General features: G+C 46.2%; 1 protein-coding gene across 2 annotated transcripts in view; it reads left to right on the top strand.

Moving 5' to 3' along the window:
- The window catches only part of Eepd1 (endonuclease/exonuclease/phosphatase family domain containing 1), a 124,622-nt gene that overhangs the window by 100,726 nt on the left and 5,332 nt on the right, over window positions 1-18,564 (top strand). For both annotated transcript variants that reach the window (XM_078039856.1, XM_005319195.5), the window contains exons 4-6: window positions 6,795-6,905; window positions 11,480-11,614; window positions 13,982-14,120. In XM_078039856.1, the coding sequence (XP_077895982.1) occupies window positions 6,795-6,905; window positions 11,480-11,614; window positions 13,982-14,120 (385 nt within the window). The remainder of the gene's footprint in view (window positions 1-6,794; window positions 6,906-11,479; window positions 11,615-13,981; window positions 14,121-18,564) is intronic.

The raw sequence follows: 18,564 nt of genomic DNA, 5'->3' as shown, positions 1-18,564 counted from the left end.
CCTTGACTTTCTGAGTCTGACTTATTTCACTTAGCAGGATGTTCCATCCATTTACTAGCAAATGTCACAGTTTCATTCTTCTTTATAGCTGGGTAAAACTCCATCATCACTCACTTTTTAATGACCTTTAACCATTCCTGACTTGCCCTCCATGTGAGACTCACTGGTTTCTCACATGGGCTGTAACATTCCTAAGCTTGAAGGTCCTGAGGAGGACAGTCCCTTGTTTAGCATTAACATTTCTAAACATCTCTCTTCCCACCCCCCTCCTATGTATTCAAGTGAAAGTTCAGTCTCTTGACCTTGCATGACTGAAGACAGGGCTGCTTCTCTTTGTGATGGCAATATATCTTTATAAGGAAAACTCACCTGGGCTTCTTTATCCACCAAAAATAGACTGTGTTTTTAGTAGCCACCACTGGGAGCAGGGAGGAAATTGGTCGTTAACATATGGGAAACTCATTGTCAAAGGGAAGTCACGTCCAGAATCAGGAAAGCAAGTGAAACACCAACCCCGGGGAAGCAACTTCATCTGGGAATTTGACTTCACCCCAAGAGTTCAAAGTGAAAACATACCCTCCCCACCCATCCAGGAAGCAGGATAAAGTGGCCGTTTGGTGTGGTCTTTAAAATGCCTACCAGGGCTTCTGATGTTCTGTCTCCAATTAACAGTGCAGTCTCTGTTAGCAGCTCATCTTTGCAAATTGCTCACAGAGCCTGGGTTTGGTTTTAATGTGACTGGAAAGGGAAGTTTAAAGGGCATCTGAGCCTGGTGGTTAGTGGATAACCACCCAGTGAAGTTGGAACACCTTTTTATTTTCATTTCCCCATCAGAGATGGGTTATTCTTTGCAAAAAGTAGGAAGAATTCAAAGTAAAGAAAAAAAGTCAAAAAAGTCCACGGGCACACACACACACACACACACACACACACAAAAAAAAAAAAAACCGCTGATTTTAATCTCTAGAGCCCTTTTGTCACTGCAGAGATAAGCTGTCGGCTAATTCAGGGCAGACCCACCATGCAGGAAGTTCTGAGGTCATGACCAAAGTAGTTTTGTTTTTAGGAGTAGGCATTTCCAAATGCCAGCACATGGGCACCTTCTTTGAGGCTCCTTGTTGCCAAACCCAGAGGTGGGGTGTGGTCCAGGGATCTTCATCAGTCACTTTTTGATCTCTGGTTGTGTTAGTCAGGTTTCCATTACTGTGACAAAATAACTAAGATTGTTAACTTTTAGGGAGGAAAGGTTTCTTTTGGCTTACTGTTTCAAAGGTATCTTGGCCCATTATCTTTGGACCTATAGCAATATAGTTCATCATGGCAGGAAGCCTGTGGTTAGAAGCTGTTCAATTTATAGTGACTGGGAAGCAAAGGGAGAAAGAAGGGGCCATGATCCTAATGTCCATTTCAAGAACACACCCTCAATGACCTAACTTTCTCCCAGTAGGCCCACATCTTAAAGATTCCACCACCTCCCCATACACCATTAGCTAGGGATCAAGCCTATGGGGGACATTTTATATCCAAGTGTTAGTACTGGTCAACCTTCTGACCAGCTGGTTGTGGGGTAGGTGCCAAAGAACAAGAGTTTTACCCCTACCCCAACCCCACATTTGGTCTGACTCCAGAGAAACAAGTCAAGTTTGTGGTAGTTCTTGTAAGTTATTTGGGGAGAGAGTAGCAAAAGTGGAATTCCCAAGGAACAATTTCCCATTGAATTATTCACTCATCAAATAGCCATTGCATGCCTATTGTGCACCCACCTCCACCAGGGGCATGTTATCTCCCAGGATTATCCGCAAAGAGCCATAAGTCAGATGCTTTCAAAGTGTGGGCTGTGAAAGCTAAAGGGTATTCGTTTTGAATAATAAAACCATCTTTCAAAACCACAGGTATTAAGAACTAGGAAGGTGGAGCTCCAAATGAACAATTCTCTGCTTGTCTGAGCTTCTCAAACTTGTTTAGGATTGCTTAGGGAACTTGTACCAAGTATACATCTTGGCAGTAGCCTCAGAAATTGAGTCAGTCAATCAGGTATAATAGGATCCGATAATCCATCCACTGTTTTAAAATCAAGAGCCAGCTTAATTCTGATAGAGAGAGGCAATAAGTTAGCCACAGGTTTGAGAAGCACAAGTAGGGCTGTGGCCATTTTCAGGATGTATAGATCAGAATTACCCGAGAGACTGCCATCCCAGCCATTTCGACCTTTCTGCCCTGGCGAGCCCCTTGTACCCATAAGAGTATTATTTCCTTCTGGTTATGTGAGTGAAACAGAAAATCTGACAACCAGCTGATCACAATAAAATGGTTTAAGACAAAGAGTTCAGATTGGGAGCTCTCAGAGGATGGTTTTGTTTTCCTTTGAAATGTTTGGGAGAAGGGATCGAAGGATTCAGTAGAGGTGGGCTGGCTGGCCCCAACCCCTTAGAACCTGCCCTGCTCTACCTTTTACATCCGCATGGACAGGAGGTGATGCAGCCCGTAGCAGAGCTACTCTCAGAACCCCCCTCAGACTTATCAGCTGTGTAATCTTGACTTGAAGCCCATGCTTGCACTTAACCTTTCTGTGCAGCACTCTGCTCATGAATAGCTGGTAACTATGGACCGTGAGAGCCAGGAGAGATGATATGCTCAATAGCATCTGCCTCAGGGCCTACCAACAGGAAGGCTCTCCAGAAGAGAGATTCCCCCCAGGGGAATTCCCCCAGGGGCTCCTGTGAACCTGCAGACTCTGATGTGTCTAGTCTGGGGCAGGCTTGGAGTTTACATTTCTAGCAGGCTCCCTGGTAAGGTCTTTGCTGCTGGTCCACGGACCACACTTTGAGTAGCAAGGAACTAAAACACACTTCCCTCTTTGGGTTTGCTGTGAACTGTTAGTACAAACAGTAACTCAGTTAAGAAACTGGAAGGTTTTTTTCCCACTCCTAGAAATAGAAGAAAGTACCTACCTCTTACTCAATTCTGATCAAGGAAATTGGGGCATAGAAAGCTTTTAGGCATCAGCACTTACCTTCCTGGTCTCTTAAATTATTAGTTGTTGCTAGTAATAGGTCTCCGATGTGGACTGAGAGAGAGTATCAAGAGCAAGGCTTCAGATGTGCAAAATTAAGATGGCCCAGAGGGTCAGGGATTTTGTCTTCTTAGAGTTTCTAGAGTTTAGCAGTGAGCAATATAGTATGGGATACAAAATAAAGAAAAATGTAGTATCTTTCATCCATTATGTTTTAGTCACTTTTTTTCACTGCTGCAACTAAAAGACCCCACCAGAAAAACTGTAGAGGAGGAAAGGTTTATTTAGAGGCTATGGTTTCAGAGGTCTCAGTCCACAGACAACAGGCTCCATTCTTTGGAGATAAAGGTGAGGCCAAACTTCACAAGAAGGGTGTGGTGGAGGGAAGCAGCTTCATTGGTGGTCAGGAAGCAGAGACAGACTCCCCTGGCCAGATACGAATATATACTCCAACACCACGCCCCAATTCCCACCTCCTCTAGCCACACCCCACCACTTCAGTTACCCCTCAATTAATCCCTACCAGGGGATTAAATCACAGATTCGGTCAAGACTCTCACAACCCAATCATTTCTCCTCTGAACCTTCCTGCATCATTTTACATGTGAGCTTTTGGGGGACACCTCGCATCCAAACCGTAACACGTTGTATCAACTTTTTAACCTCAGAATCATCTGGCAAGACTGTTACATGCCGATAGCTGAGTCCCACCCCAGTCTTTAAGTAGATCTGGGATGGGGCCTACTTAAAGAATTTACATCTTTAACAAGTGCCCCCATGACACAGTGATCTCACATTGGCTAGCCCAACCTCATCTTTGAGAGCGGTGAGAGTTGGCCTGGGCCACCTCTTTCCCATCAAAGTGGTGTTGCCAGGAAGGGGAGTAAGTTTGGCCTATGGTCAGGTATTTGAATGTCCTCCCGGGGGGTTAGGAGAGATTAGATTTCTCAGCAAGAAGAACCATCCTGTTGGCACTGCTGGCTGTCTATAGACAGTGTGTCCCATACAACAGTGTTCCCAGAGGCAGGGGCTCTCTAACCTACCTGGTTGGCTAATCATCCTGGTAGGACTTTTTTTTTTTCTGGTGCATTTTATAAAGAACAGTGGGTTTTGTTGTGGCATACTTATCTATGCATGCAACAATTCTATCAGTTCTACTTCCCAGTACCTTCCTTTGCCCACCCCTCTCCCCTTCCCCCTGATCGTGGAGGGCTTTTTAAAAATAGAGCCTCCCCGTGTGTCCTCAGATTCAGATGAGCAGTCAGGCTCAGGACCTCTTGTGAAGAGAATGGTAGAGCACCAGGTGGCAACGGAATGCTGCTGCCCTTCTTAATGATTCTTGGAGTCAGTTCTGCTGGTCACCCAGCAAGCACGGAAATCAGATCCTTTGTAAAGTACGTTTCCTCACTGGATTCCTAAAGTTATAGTACCTGATTCTGGCTGTGTTTTCCAGTGTTTCATTCCCTAACAGAGATTGGCTTCCAGCCAGGAGCATCCAGCCAAGGAGATTCATCCAGGGTGCCCCCCTGAACCCCAGTCAGGAATGATGCTGTCCACAGCCACTCTGCACCAGACATTCTTGAGAGTGAAACTTGTGATAAAAGACATAGATGACCAAATTCCAAAGAGGACATTCCCCAGATACTCAGTAATCGTAGAGCTTAAAGCCTGCAAAGAGATTAAAATTGAGGTAGCGGTTAAGAGACCTTTTATTTTTCATGCACAGATGTGAAGACTAGTCTCCCATCGAGTTTTCTAATTCACCAGCAAATGAGTGCCATGCCTGTACCAGGTGTGGTATATAAAAGGTGACCAGGCACAGTCCCTGCCCCGATGGAGTCTACTGTTGGAGAAGGCAGATACTAAATGACTCACGAGGAAAGCAGCTCTGTCTAAAGCAGACCTCCCAGCATGCTCCCTCCCCTTGCCCTTTTTCATTTTCTTCATGGCGCTTATTACTGGGGCAGTAACTGGCCAAGCCCTCGCTTATGCCTCGTAGTCCTTCTTACAGAGTAGAAAATGTGGGCACAAAGACCAGACCTTTAGACCTTGGCCTCATCCAGCCCGGGCACTCGGCAGAGTGTGAGAGTAGGTCTCTGCAGCTGAGGCCCAGTGGGGACTGCCAGGAGGCTGCTAGCCAATGGCTATCACTAGCACTGCCAAAATCTAGGATGGATACCTACGAGGGCCCTGGACAGCCACAGTGATTCTCAAACCTCAGCTTATATAAAGATCACCTAGAGGGCTCGTTACCACAGGGACTACTAGACCCCCACCCTGGAATTTCTAGTCCAAAATATCTAGGATGAGGCCAGAGAGCTTACAGCAAGTTCCCCGGGTGATGCTGATGCTACCAGTCCCAGGACCACACTACAGTGTGGCCCCTTCCTACCTGGTGGATAGAAGGAAATAGATTAGATGGCAGAGAGGCAGGAAGGCTCCTTGGAAATCACACCAGAGTTCAGGGGAGAGGAGATGGGCTCAGAAAGGGGACTGTAGACCCAGGGGGAGCACCACAGTCAGATGCAAGTAGAATCCCACACTCTGTGAGGGATAGGACACAAGGGAGGAGAGGGATGAACCAGAGCAGCGGGGAGCGTGGGAGTGCCATGAATAGAGAGGGGCAAAAGTTGGGGAGGGGACGGAGGTGTCCCTTGGGGACCTGCTGTTTAGAAGTTCTGAGGAGACCTTCAGATGGAAATGTTAAAGGGGATGTTGGAAGTACAGTTCAAAACTTAAGGAAAGCTGAACCACAGCTGTAGATTTGGGGTCTTTTCAGATAGAGGTGTAAACTGATTCAGGGTCAGGATAAATGAGCTTGATGAAGAGCAGCTCATTGGAGCAAGAGCTCAGAAGGAAGGTAGGAGATACCATCACTTGTAGGGCGTGCAGAGAAGGATGTGAATGGAGTGTTCAGAGGTGTGTCAAGGGACAAGAAAGTGTCTGCCACCAGGGAGGGGCAATATCTCAAAAACTGGGCCCAAATCTGACAGATTCCAGGGCCCCCTCAAATGAACCAGCCTCAAGAGAATGTATCAGAGGAGCTGGTCTAGCTGCTGTGAAGTTGGTAGTTTTCCTCATCCCACTTTGTAAAAAAAATAAAATTTTACTTTGCCTCAGTGATAAAGTCACTGTATGGTTCACACGCCAATCTCAAAATAAAAAATAAAATGGGCTGGGGAATATAGCTCAGTGATGGAGCACCCTTGGGTTCAATCCCCAGTGCCAGGGGGAAAAAAAAGAAAAGAAAACCAAGGTGAACAATATGGTGGTTCATGATTAAGCTGAGGTCATTTGTTGCCCTCTCTAAGCTAATTCTGGGGAGAAAAGATACCATGTAGTTATCTTTTTTCCCTTTTGGATTTTACCCTGATCTAGACCTTCCTGGAGACCTTGAATCCACTGGGTTTGCAAGCATAAAAAGGATTCTCACAGCTCTTTCTGAACTGTTTAGGCAAGAACTAAGGTTACAGCGAGAATCGATTTCTGAGAACAGAGTCTCCAGGTGATAATTTGGAGTTTCACAGGTGGACGGTTTGCTTTTTAATATGTGAGGCTTATTTAGTTGTCTGCATCTTTGTGAGCTCTGAGTTTTGTTTTGTTAACTTTCTATTTATTTATTTTTTTCCGTTGATAGGTAACACCATGAACCCTTGTCTTTGAGAATACAGAGATGAAGTTTAACAAGTCTCTGAATGATTTGTGGTTATTTAGAATCACAGCATCCTGCCCCCGAGGCTGCCGCTGTGAGCACTCACTCATTTCTACTCTGTCTTTGCAGTTCTGTGCGGAGCTAAACCAGCCCATCCTGCCCAACATCCGCAAGTGGAAGGGGCCTCGGGGCTGCTGGAAGTCTGTTGTTGCTGAGAAGCCCTCAAGTCCACTCCAGAAGGTACCCTCACCTGTAAAACCTGGCCTTTGTTTTCACTTTATGGAAACCTACTTTTTTCTCCAAAGATGTTTGAAGATTTCCTTTGCCAGTAGGAAGATTTTCCTTTTCCTTTGATGCAATTTCTACCCAGTTTTTCTGTCTTTGCCATTTCTTTCTTTTTTAAAAATATTGTATTAGTTGTTAATGGACCTTTATTTATTTATATGTGGTGCTGAGAATTATTTATATGTGGTGCTGAGAATTGAACCCAGTACCTCACACATGCTAAGCAAGTACCACTGAGCCAAAACCCCAGCCCCATCTTTTTTTTTTTTTAGGATAGAATTTTTTTTATTCTAATTAGTTATACATGACAGCAGAGTGCATTTCAATTTATTGTACACAAATGGAGCACAACTTTTTATTTCTCCAATTATATATTATATAGAGTCACATCATTCATGCAATCATGTACCTAGGGTAATGATGCCCATGTTATTCCACCATCTCTCCTACCTGAATGCCCTCTCCCCTCCCCTCAATATCCTCTGTTCAATTCAAAGTTCCGCCATACTTCCTATGCTCCCTCCCCCAATATGGATCAACATCTACTTATCAGAGAAAACATTTGGCCTTTGGTTTTTTGGGAATGGCTTACTTTGCTTAGCATGATATTCTCCATCCATTTACCTGCTAAGGCAAATGTTTTATTCACTTTTAATGCTGAGTAATATTCCATTGTGTGTATATGCCACAGTTTCTTTATCCATTCATCCATTGAGGGGCATCTAGGTTGCTTCCACGATTTAGCTATTGTGAATTGAGCTGCTATAAACATGGAAGTGGCTACGTCACTGTATTATACTGATTTTACTACTAATTTTAAGTCCTTTGGGTATGAACCAAGGAGTGGTTTAGCTGGGTCAAATGGTTGTTTCATTCCAAGTTTTCTAAGGAATCTCTATACTGTTTTCCAGAGTGGTTGGGCGGGCGAATTTCATCCCCACCAGCAATGTCTCGGTGTACCTTTTCCCTATACCCTCACCCACACTTATTGTTGCTAGTATCCTTGCCATTCTGACTGGCGTGAGATGAAATCTTAGAGTAGTTTTGATTTGCATCTCCCTAATTACTAGAGATGTTGGACATTTTTTCATATATTTGTTGATAAATTGTATACCTTCTTCTGAGTAGTGTCTGTTCACTTTGCCATTCATTTCTCATGCCCTGGTTCTCAATTTATGTTCAGATCAGGAATGGTCTCCTTCCCAGATGGAAATGGGAGGTTAGAATTTAGGGAGGAAAAACCCTGTCCAGGACCAAGGCAGCAAATGAGTGTTTCTGTCCCTTATAATCCCTTGCCACCATTCCTCTGCCATGTCTGTGGAGAGCCTATTATTCATTGACTGAAAACTTGAGATTCACCTTAGTTCATATGAAGTATTTGCTTTCAGTAGTGGGAATTATGAACATAGAAATGCTTTATTGAAATCTTTTGCAGATTTTTTACTTTTTATCAGTAATTTTTTACTTTTTATCAGTAATTATGGATAAATCTCTGTCTATAGACATTTTTGTTCTTACATATTATATTCAAGCCCACATTTATTCACCTTGAAATGATTAGCATCAGTGGGGTATTAGATTTTCAAAAAGATTCCTGATAATTACTCATGATTTGAAAAACATATGATTTTATAATTTTCCCATAAATGTAGATATTACTTTTTTGTGACTGGTATACCTAGTGTGCTTATAAACACATGTGAATTGCACTTGTGTGATTGATATTTACAACTTGGGCTCTTAAATCCTAAAGGTATTCTGGATTGAAAGTGGCTAGCCATTTATTCTTATTGGTCATAAGCTTCTATTTATTGCTATTGAAAATAGGCCCCTATTCTTTACAGCTACCACTAAAAAAAAAAATGCATCAAAGTTTCATTTCTCTGGGCTCAACATGGGGTGGAAACAGCAGCTGACCATGAGTCAGCACTCTTCCCAGCAGGCCGACATGCAGCTGGAGTGTTATGCATCTAGTCCCAATGGCCTTAGCCCAGGGTTCTTCCCTCCGTTCACATAGAAGTGATAAGAACTCCATCTGTTTCCTTTCAAAATAGCACTTTACATGTATGTGGGTGTTTGGGGGTTCATGAGGCTCTTTGAGTCCATTCCACACACTTTCTTCATTCATTTAACAGCTCGCTCATGAAAGGTGAGTTACTCTGTGCTGGGCCCTATGTTCTGTGCCATATGTACATTGATGAGAAAAACAGACCCAGAGACCCAGCTCTGTCCATATTTACTCTTTACAGAACCTAATAATGATCCCAGCCCTTCCTTCAGGAAGCTCACAGTCTGTTGGAAGGATAAGAAAGGCATCCTGCTCCAAGTGGGAGAGTCAAGGCCTTTGAGCAACAGAATGCAGTTGCAGAAAGAACTGAGTTCCAGCCACTTAGCTCTCTCTGTCTCGATTCCTTCAACTGTGCAATGGGAGCAATAGCCCCTTTCTTAGCCCACAGCATGGGACCTGGTTCTTAAAAGATAGCTACACTGGAACTTTAGAATGCTTCAGTAGCAGAGCACAAGCCAGGTCCCAGGGATGTGAATACTCAACAGTAGACTAAGTAAGAGCCGTGCCTGTTGTGAGCTGCAGCTGCAGCTGCAGTGTCAGGTTTAGCTAGTCATGGAGTATTGTTGGCCAGAATGGTCCAGTCCCCCAGATTCATTTTCATGTGAAATTTATTGAATTTTAAGTATGAACAGATAATACAAAAGGATGTTTTAAAATGTACAACTAAATGAGTCCAACAAAATATACCTGCAGGTCATGAATGAACAGTCTCTAGACAAGTGTGAGAAAGTCATAGCAGCAGCTGTCAGATCTCCAAAGTCCAAAATATGTCCAGGTGTCTTCTGCTCAGTTCTCTCCAGTCCTTGCCTCGTAGCTGGAGGGGCAGTTTACACATGAGAAAGTAGAGACCTCAGAAGAAACAATTTGCCCCCAAGCCAGTATATCACCAGGTAGTCAGGTGGTAGTCAGACTTGGGCCCGGTGAGCTACCTTTGTGGGAAAATCTGTGCTCCTCCATGGCTGTTCTCAGGGGGTTGGGAAAGGCACCCAGGAAGGGTCAAAAGCCACTGGTAGAGAGAGTAGTGTGTATAGAAACGTGGGGGTAGGAAAGGCCCAGGGCTGCTGGGATCACATTGAGTAGGTGTGAGAGGTAGTATTGAAGAGGAAGGTGCAGAATCCCCTATAAGGGCACCAGGGATCCCCGGAAGTTTTCAGGCAGGAGGTTTCCTTTGGCTGCATGGCTGGAAGAACAGTTTATGGGGAGATGGGCTTATCCGCAAAGCCAAGAGGGTGATGATATTGACCCCGCTCTACACCTGAGGAAACGGAGGCTTAGACCAGCAGAGTGGCTCACCTGGGATGCAGTGGGACTGAGGCCCAGATCTTCAAATTCTCAAACTACTCTTCTCTCCAAGGGTAGGCAAGGAGATCCTGACAATCTGGAAGTTCCCCTGCTGGGCCCCCCTCCTCCCTCCCACCTCCTGAAGCATACACATTCCAGTGAGGTGTGGACCTAAGCTAAAGTTGGGGACTCTCAGTGGCTGCCCAGGAAGATGACCGTGCAGGATCACTTCCTCTCCTTTTACAACTTAAAGGAGTAGTGACAAGCATAGCCGGCCTGTCCAATGACACTGATGGCTCCCGGGCCACGGGCACTGAAGAAGTGTCCTGATGACCAACAGAGCCTGCAGAGGCTGGGGTGGGCTGTGCTATGGAGTCAGGCCTTTCTTCTTTCCAGCAATACCCAAGGGGCAGTGGCAGACCCAGGCAGATTCAGAGCAGCCTTTCCAACTTCCAGAGGCGGCAGGAGGTTAGCCCCAGACTCTGCCCACAACACCCCAAAATCTGTCTGCCTCACCCACCAGCCTCAGCACCTCTGTCCTAGGCTTCAGACCTCTGTATGCTTCCCTGTTCCTCTGCAGAGGGGCCTGGACCAGTTCCAAACCATCGCAACTGTTAGCTCTGACCTCCGTTGACCCAGCAAATATCCAAGCACTTACTAGGTGCCAGTCCCCATTTGTGGTAAGCAGCAACTAATCAATAAGCCAAACACATCCCTTGCAGTCTTATTTTTGATTCTCAGCATTACCATTTAGGGCTGTGGGATTAAGAGAAGTTACTTAACCCATCTGAGCAGCAATATCCTCATCTGGCAAATGAGGGTATGAGTTACTGCCTCAAAGCATGTAATGATGTAAAAGATCTCTCTGCCTGGTCAGGATTTCCCCTACCTCCCTCCAGAAGGGAAGAACAGAGGCCACACTGACTCTATGCAAAACTCTGAAATTGGCAGTGTATGAAATTATTTTGAAGAGTGAGCTGTGGCTTTGGTGGTATGCTTTTTGTTACAGAAACAATTCCTGTGTGTGTGTGAGTGATCTCCTAGAGCAGGACCCTGTTGTTCTCTCAGTCTATCTGATCCCTCGGACACCTTTCCCCTGTGCTGGGATCTTTACCTTGTGCTGGGCTGCACCTTATGGACTTAGAACTGGGCACCAAGACTATGTCCTTCTTTGCTACAGGGGGCCGGGTTCTCAGGATTCCTGTGGGATGCCACAGCCGGTGTGGAGCTGAGAGACGCTGCGTCACAGGAGAGCTCGCCCAGCAATGGACATGGGAAGCCCACGGGCCCTAGCCCATACCTCGCGAGGTTCAAGGTACCCTCTTCATGTCATCTGCACAGCCAGCTCCTTGTAAAAAGGAAAACAGAAAGTTTCTTTTATAAAACCAAGCAAGAGGAGCCTTGTGTTCAGCTCTTTGCCTTGATTTGGTTCCTTCAGAGTTGGGTCAACACCTGCTCCTAGGGCTTCCTTGGCAGGTGACCTTGCCCAGTGCATACATGAAAGGGATCTGGAGGGACTCTCAGCCCTGATAACTTGCTGACACCTGGGCAAGGAGGAAGAGAAGCCCTGCCACGCACACCTGCAGTCCCAACCACTCAGAAGGCTGAGGTTGAGGATCTCATGAGCCTGGAAGTTCAAGGCCAACCTAGGGAGACCCCCATCTCAAATTAAAAAAAAAAAAAAAAAAGGAGGAAGGTGATCATATAGCCAGTTCCCAAACCCAACACATCAGAAGCACCTAGGAACATTTTCTTAAAATCACAGATTTTTGAGACCTTATCCCAGTCAGAATTTCTAGAATAGGGCCCGGGACTGTCTATTTTTCAAAAGCACCTTGAACAGTTCTTCTGCTGCCTGGCACAGGCTACTAAAGCCCTGCATTTGGCAGTGGCTGGGTTGGGGGTTACAGAGCTGCCCTCAGCTGCTTCTCAGGCCTCATATCCTTATTACCAAGGAGAGTTGTCTGGAGGAGATCCATAGGAGCTCTGGGTAGAAGCACCAGAGTAGCCCTGTGGCTGGCATCTCCAGATGCGCCCGGCCCTCAAGGGAGCCTCTGTCTCACAGAGTCAGGGAGCAGCTACACAGATGGGTCTGAGTGTCATCCTGAATCCACCTGATTGCCCTTGGGAAATATTGATAGACAGCAAAATGCCTAGAAACTGGGCGGCAAGAGGGAAGAGAAGCCAGGAGCTCAGACAGGTCCCCACATGGGCAGTGAATGGAACTTATCTTCATGGTACTTAACTGTGAAACCCCAGGACGGGCAGAGTGATTCCTCACTATAGAGCCCAGCAAGCCCATCCCTTGCTGGGCCTGGAGACTCCCTTCATTCTGTGTGCTCCACAGCAGTTCTGAAGCCTGGGAGCCACCCCTAACCCCAGCCTAGTTTATCTCTGGCCAGAGCCCCCTATGTTGGGGGTTACAAGGCCACCCATGCCCTCTCACGTTCGTACCTGCAGAAGCGGGGCAGTGCTCACACACCAGAGTCTCTGCTGTGGTCCCCATCAGCACCTCTCACTCCCCTACCTGTGGTATTGATGGCGGTCTGTCTGCACAGACACACCTGCGGTGCTGATGTGTGACTTTACCACCTCCTAATACCACATGGGGCCACTCTTTTTACTTTGAGTGGCTGTTCTGGCTTTGGCCAAGCAGGGCAGCAGTCAGAACCAGCTAGTGTCATTAAAAGGCAAGCGGTTATTAATAGGCCAATAAGAAAATGCCATGGTGTCGAGATCGGTGGGCCTAAATCCTCTAAAGTGGTACCCTTGCCAGGCACTTGACCTCTTGAATGTGACCTTAGGTCCTATTCTAGGACAGGCTTGTGGTCTGTGACAGAGAGGAACTTATCCCTTCAGGCAGTACGTCCCAGCCCTGGCCTCAGGGTGGTTTCTCTGTTAGTCAGGGCCACAGCTGCAAAGCTGTCAGCCCAGATGGGTGGTGGTTACAAGCCGGGATCATATCTGCAAAGCAAGACTGTCGTACTCCATTCCATGGGGACTCCCCCTACCCCTTCCTTTCTTGTTAGTGTTTAATGTTTGTTGCCATGACAAATGGAAGGGCAGGATTGCCCAACTCTGAGGAGCTGAGCAATACTGTGATGGCCCAGAAGATAAACTGGCCTTATATGTACATGCCTGCCAACCGCAGAAGCTACACAGCGGGGTGCAGGACTGGGGTGCACATCCTCTGCAGCTCAGCTTCTGTGAGCTTTGGGGGTTCACATGTGTAAAGTCGGGTGAAAGTGAACATCAGGACAAAGTGGGCCCCAGAGGGACAAGCATTCAAAGGGGATTGAGTGGGTTATGTGTGGAGTTGGGGAAGAAACAGAACTCACAGTGGATCCTGGCAGGGGAGCCTCCATGTTTGTTCACAACCACTGGCTGAAGGTACCTCCTCTTCTATGGTGACTTAGGAGGAAAAAATAAAACATGACACTTCCAGATAGATCCAATTTTTCAGACTCTAGGGAGGAGTAAGGGTGGGATATTGGAGGGGATGTTGGAGGGTGGACTGGTAAAGCAAAATTGGTCTTGTTCCTGTAGGTCTTGTGCTTTGCACAGTCTCCCGGGGGGTATGAGCTGGCCTGCGTGGCCAGCCGTGTGCGTGGAGCTGTTGTAACTGATGCAGCAGACGTGGGCGTCTAAGCCTTTCCCTGTTACCTTGTTCCCTGATGCCCAGGTGGGAAGTAATGACTTGACCCTCGTTAACCTTCACCTGGCGGCACTGGCCCTCCCCGGGGGAGAGAATCCAAGCAAGAACCACAGTGACGGCCACCGGTTGGCCAGCTTTGCACAGACCCTGCAGGAAACCCTGAAAGGTAGGAAATGGTCTCAGTGACCGGGATCCACTTCTGCAGGACAGGCAGCAGGAGCCTCTGCCAAGCTCACTCTCTCTCTCTCTCTCTCTCTGAAAAGAGCATCACGGGCACAGGGGATGAACACACCCCTGTGTCTCATGGAGTCCCACTGACCCTGTGTGTGGTCCCATCTTTGTCTCTGTGGATCTAAGGACCAAGGCACTGGCTTTTTTGGCTTTTCAGCCTTTCTTGGATGGAAAGAATTAGGGGAAACAAATAAAAATATAATACCATCCATCCCTATGGTGACTCATCCTAGGTCCAGCTGCCTCAGACACCCACTCTTGGGGTGTAAGTGCAAATCTGTACTTACTCTTGTAGAAGAGTGACAGGAAGTGACGAGGGGAAATGGCACACCCCTGTGAGTGGCAGATTGAGTTTTTTCCCTGATGAGATGCAGATCGTGATCTCAGATCCTTTAAGTCACCCTGGGAGTTCAGACACAACACCGAACGGCTTCGAACTCCATCTGGGGAGGGAAGGGATAGTCCTCGTCTCCCAGGAGTATGCAGAAGGGAAGTACAAGAACGGAGGAGGGTTTCAGGATACACAAATTAACTCTAAAACGCCACAAGGTTTAAAGAAGGCTGAAAAGAGCAGGGTCTCAGGAGAAAGGACACCCTTCATCTCCAGCCGCTACCTGCTGACACAGGTTTCCTGCATTGGGTTGACCCGAAGCGAAAGTCCACCTGGCTGTAAAGATGGCAATACGTTCAACGTGGCTCGATTTTTCAGAACAGCAGCCTTCTCTCACGGAAGATGTGCAGCTGGAGACTTGGAAGTCTCTGTTTTTGAGTCTTGAACAATATTTTCTAGCTTTCTAAGACTTCTGCCTGATAAATCGCCCTGTTTCCTTTTTTTTAAAAAAAAAATATTTTTTTAGTTGTAGTTGGACACATACCTTTATTTTATTATTTATTTTTCTGTGGTGCTGAGGATCGAACCCAGCACTTTGGACGTGCGAGGCAAGCAGTCTACCCATGAGCCCCAGCCCCAAATTGCCCTATTTCTTAAACGAAGGATTCAATAAAAATTCAGCTATGAAAATATTTCAAACGTTGAGCTTACATTTTAAAAGTATTTTTTCTATTGTGATAAAATACACAGATTGTAAAATGCCATTTTGATCAGTTTTAAGTGTGCAGTTCAGTGGCATTAGATGCATTTACACTGTGGTGGAGACACGACACCATCCACCTCCAAAACTTCTTTATCTTCCCCAGCTGAAACTCTATCCATTAAATGCTAACTCCCTGTCTCTTCCTCCCTCCTTCAGCCCCTGGAGACCACCATGCTGCTCTCTCTCTCTATGAATTTGACTGCATCCACTCATCTGTAGGGAGCACTGCTTCCACCTGGGGACTGTTGTGAATAGCACCACTACAAACACGCTTACACAAGCTTACGTTTCGAACCAGGACCTGCTCTGATTAGGAGGTCAGATTCGATTAGCAAAGTCCACTTCTACTTAGGTGATGAGTCCTCAGGCTAAAAACAAGCAGAAGAGATGTTTACACTGAGATGCCCCAACCAGGAAGTAGCTGCTGCGTAGGAAACAGTCTTTCCCCTGAGAATGACTTGATAGCATTTTATATCTGTGGACATCTCCGTTGTTCTCCATCTTAGACTATTTTTTACATGGAAGCTAAAAGGAAAGATGTCAGTTCCTAATTTCTCTGATAGCCTTAAGCAGTCACCATTTTTTCTCAGATATCCAGGGAGGGATCGGGTTTTTGTCAGGAAACAGGTAGGTTATTGTTCCAAACTGCCAAGGGTCTGTTGACCCACAGCCTGGCTTGGCCTTGACCTGTCCAGTTAGGGACAGTGACTTGTACTCCCTGTGTCCCCTGTTTGTTAACTAATATCCAGTTAATTGTTAATGGGTAACACTGTTCAGAGCCAGGGATTCAGGAAGCGCCACAGCCTGTCTGGGCACAACAAGGGTGAATCAATGAACAGAAGGGTTCAGCTCCAACGAAGATAAAGACTGCATTTCCCACAGCAAACAGAAATGATTCCGTTTGCCAAGTCCAGGCCTTTCCGCCTTTATCTGGAGTGTGCCTCCTGGTTGACCCCAGCAGGTCGTGTGCCAGTGCTCTGATGAGATCTTCTTTCAGACTGGACCAGGGCTGGGGATCAGGGTCTCCCTCTGTGAACTCAGCGAGCGAGGAACAGGGTGCAGAGTCAAGGCTGGCATCTGGTAGGGTCTACCTCAGTGGAGACCCATTCCAGTGGTGGTCACTGGCGCTTTATAAGTCTAGGGGATCTAGATTTATAAAGGAAATCAGCCCCCCCCCCCGCATTCTCCCCTTACCTCTGGGAACTAAAGAAACAAACCACTAGGCCCCCACCACCCCCTCCAGGCTGATGGATGTCAAGGAGGCCAATCTGGGCTTCTGCGAGCCTGTAACAACTGCCTCCTTGGCATTACCCACACAGATTTAGCTGCAAGAATAATCCAGATGAACCCGTCCAAAGACAGAACCTTTGTTTTCACTCCCAGAGTCACTTACAACTGGTTCGTCGACCCTTGACACCAGCCTCTTCCTGCTTTCAGTACTGTCTTTTTGGGTGGTGCCAGGGATTGACACCAGGAGTGCTTTACCACTGAGCTACTTCCCCAGCCCTTTCTATTTTTATCTTGAGACAGGCTCTTGCTAAATTGCTTAGGGCCTCTCTAAGTTGCTGAGCCTGGCCTTGAACTTGTGATCCTCCTGCCTCAGTCTCCTGAATCATTGTGACAACTGGCATGCGCCCCCAGTCTGGCTAGAATTGTTTTTCCAACCAGTTTTTTTAGGTATCCCAATTAAAATCCCCCTCATTCCGCAGGAACCTTCTGCCTCCATCTTCCATAACTGTCATTTTTCTTTGATAATCAATAAATGCAACATTTCTCTGCTCTTTCAGAATCAAGCTGCACTTTATTTTGAGGTATTCCTAGGGCCCATTCTGATCAATACTCATGTGATCAATACTTATTTGATCAACGTGTGCTTCTCTCGCTAGTGCCGCAAGCACTGTTCCACGCTCACATTTTAGTAGCTCCTCAGTCCTCACTCTGTGAAGAGCCCTGGATTAGAAGACTGGCTCTGTGATCTTTGGCAAACTGTTCAGCTTCTCAGATGCTGAGCTTCCCACCTGCAGAGAGGACAGGGTAATAATGGCACCCACCCCATGGGGTTATGACAGTTAAATGGCAGGCTGTCCAGGAAGAGGTCAGCACAGAGCCCAGCACACAAGAAGGACTCAGGGACTGGTCATTAATGCTGGCTAAGAACAAGTTATTCTCAAATGGCTTTCCTGATGAAAATTGGTACTTACGTCTCTAGACAGCCTGGGCTCATTCTGATTTGAGTGTTCAGGTTACTGTGATCTAGGGCCTCACAGTGGAGCTGCAGGGGAGGCACATGCCTGTCACTTTGTTCTTGGCGTCCCCTAGAGGAGAGAGTCATCTGCAGTGCACGAGTACCCTCTGGTGGTGTCTTCTGTCATTTCACTTGGAATTTCTTGCCCTGTAGACATTACTGAAGCGTATTCATACCGAAGAAAAAGATTTACTGCACGTCTCAGATATTTTTATGATTTGACTTAAGAACTAAGGGTAACTCTTAGAGATTCCCTTAAATCCTGCCTTTCAAATTGTTACATAAATGCCACTCGCTGGGTCATGTGTCTTCCCTGAAGTGAACTCTTGACCAGAAGGGTCAGGCAGAGTCCGCGGGAATCCCTGGCTGCAGTTCATTGTTCTTTCAGAAGTCCTATTCGCTTTCCTTCTTGGTAAATACTTCAGAACTATTCCACTTCCTGTAGGAGTACATCAGACTGTGGGAGAAATGTCTTACTCTCAAAGGAAAATCTTTATCCTCTGGCCTTGATATTACTTTGTAGTCTTTACTTAAACTCCAGCAGAAATTAATTATTTGTATATAACACTCTTGTTAATCTGGTTCAGGAGACTCAGGTAAGGAGACCGGAGTGCATGTGAGAGGCCCCATGCCAACCACTTTCTAACCACTTGCAGTAGCAACCAGCAGGAAGTGAACAATTCTCCCCATTTTTTCAACTAAAAGTTTGCCTGAAGCCAAGGAGCTGAGAGGTTGCAAAGCTCAGATGCCATCTCAGAGTCATTCAGCTGTTTTCTCTAGAATTGAGGTCAGGAGCCAGTGTTTCCAGATTGCTCTGTAGGGTTTTGATTCATTTTCCTTAACTCTCTGTGGTTACTCTTCCTCCTTTGTTAATTTGGATTAATGAAGTGAAACAAAGACTTAAGGAGAATGGAGACAAAAGAACCACTGATCCTCTTAGAGAATATGACTGTAAGTTTATTAAACTGAAAATAAAATAATCCCAGCAAAAGAATTATGAAAACTGACTAGTTCAAAAAAAATGAGAGAAGAAAAATGAA

Source organism: Ictidomys tridecemlineatus, chromosome 2, assembly GCF_052094955.1.
Source record: "Ictidomys tridecemlineatus isolate mIctTri1 chromosome 2, mIctTri1.hap1, whole genome shotgun sequence".
NCBI classification, from domain to species: Eukaryota; Metazoa; Chordata; class Mammalia; order Rodentia; family Sciuridae; genus Ictidomys; species Ictidomys tridecemlineatus.
Note: the sequence above shows the minus strand (reverse complement) of the source record. Positions and strands in the feature narration are given on the sequence as shown.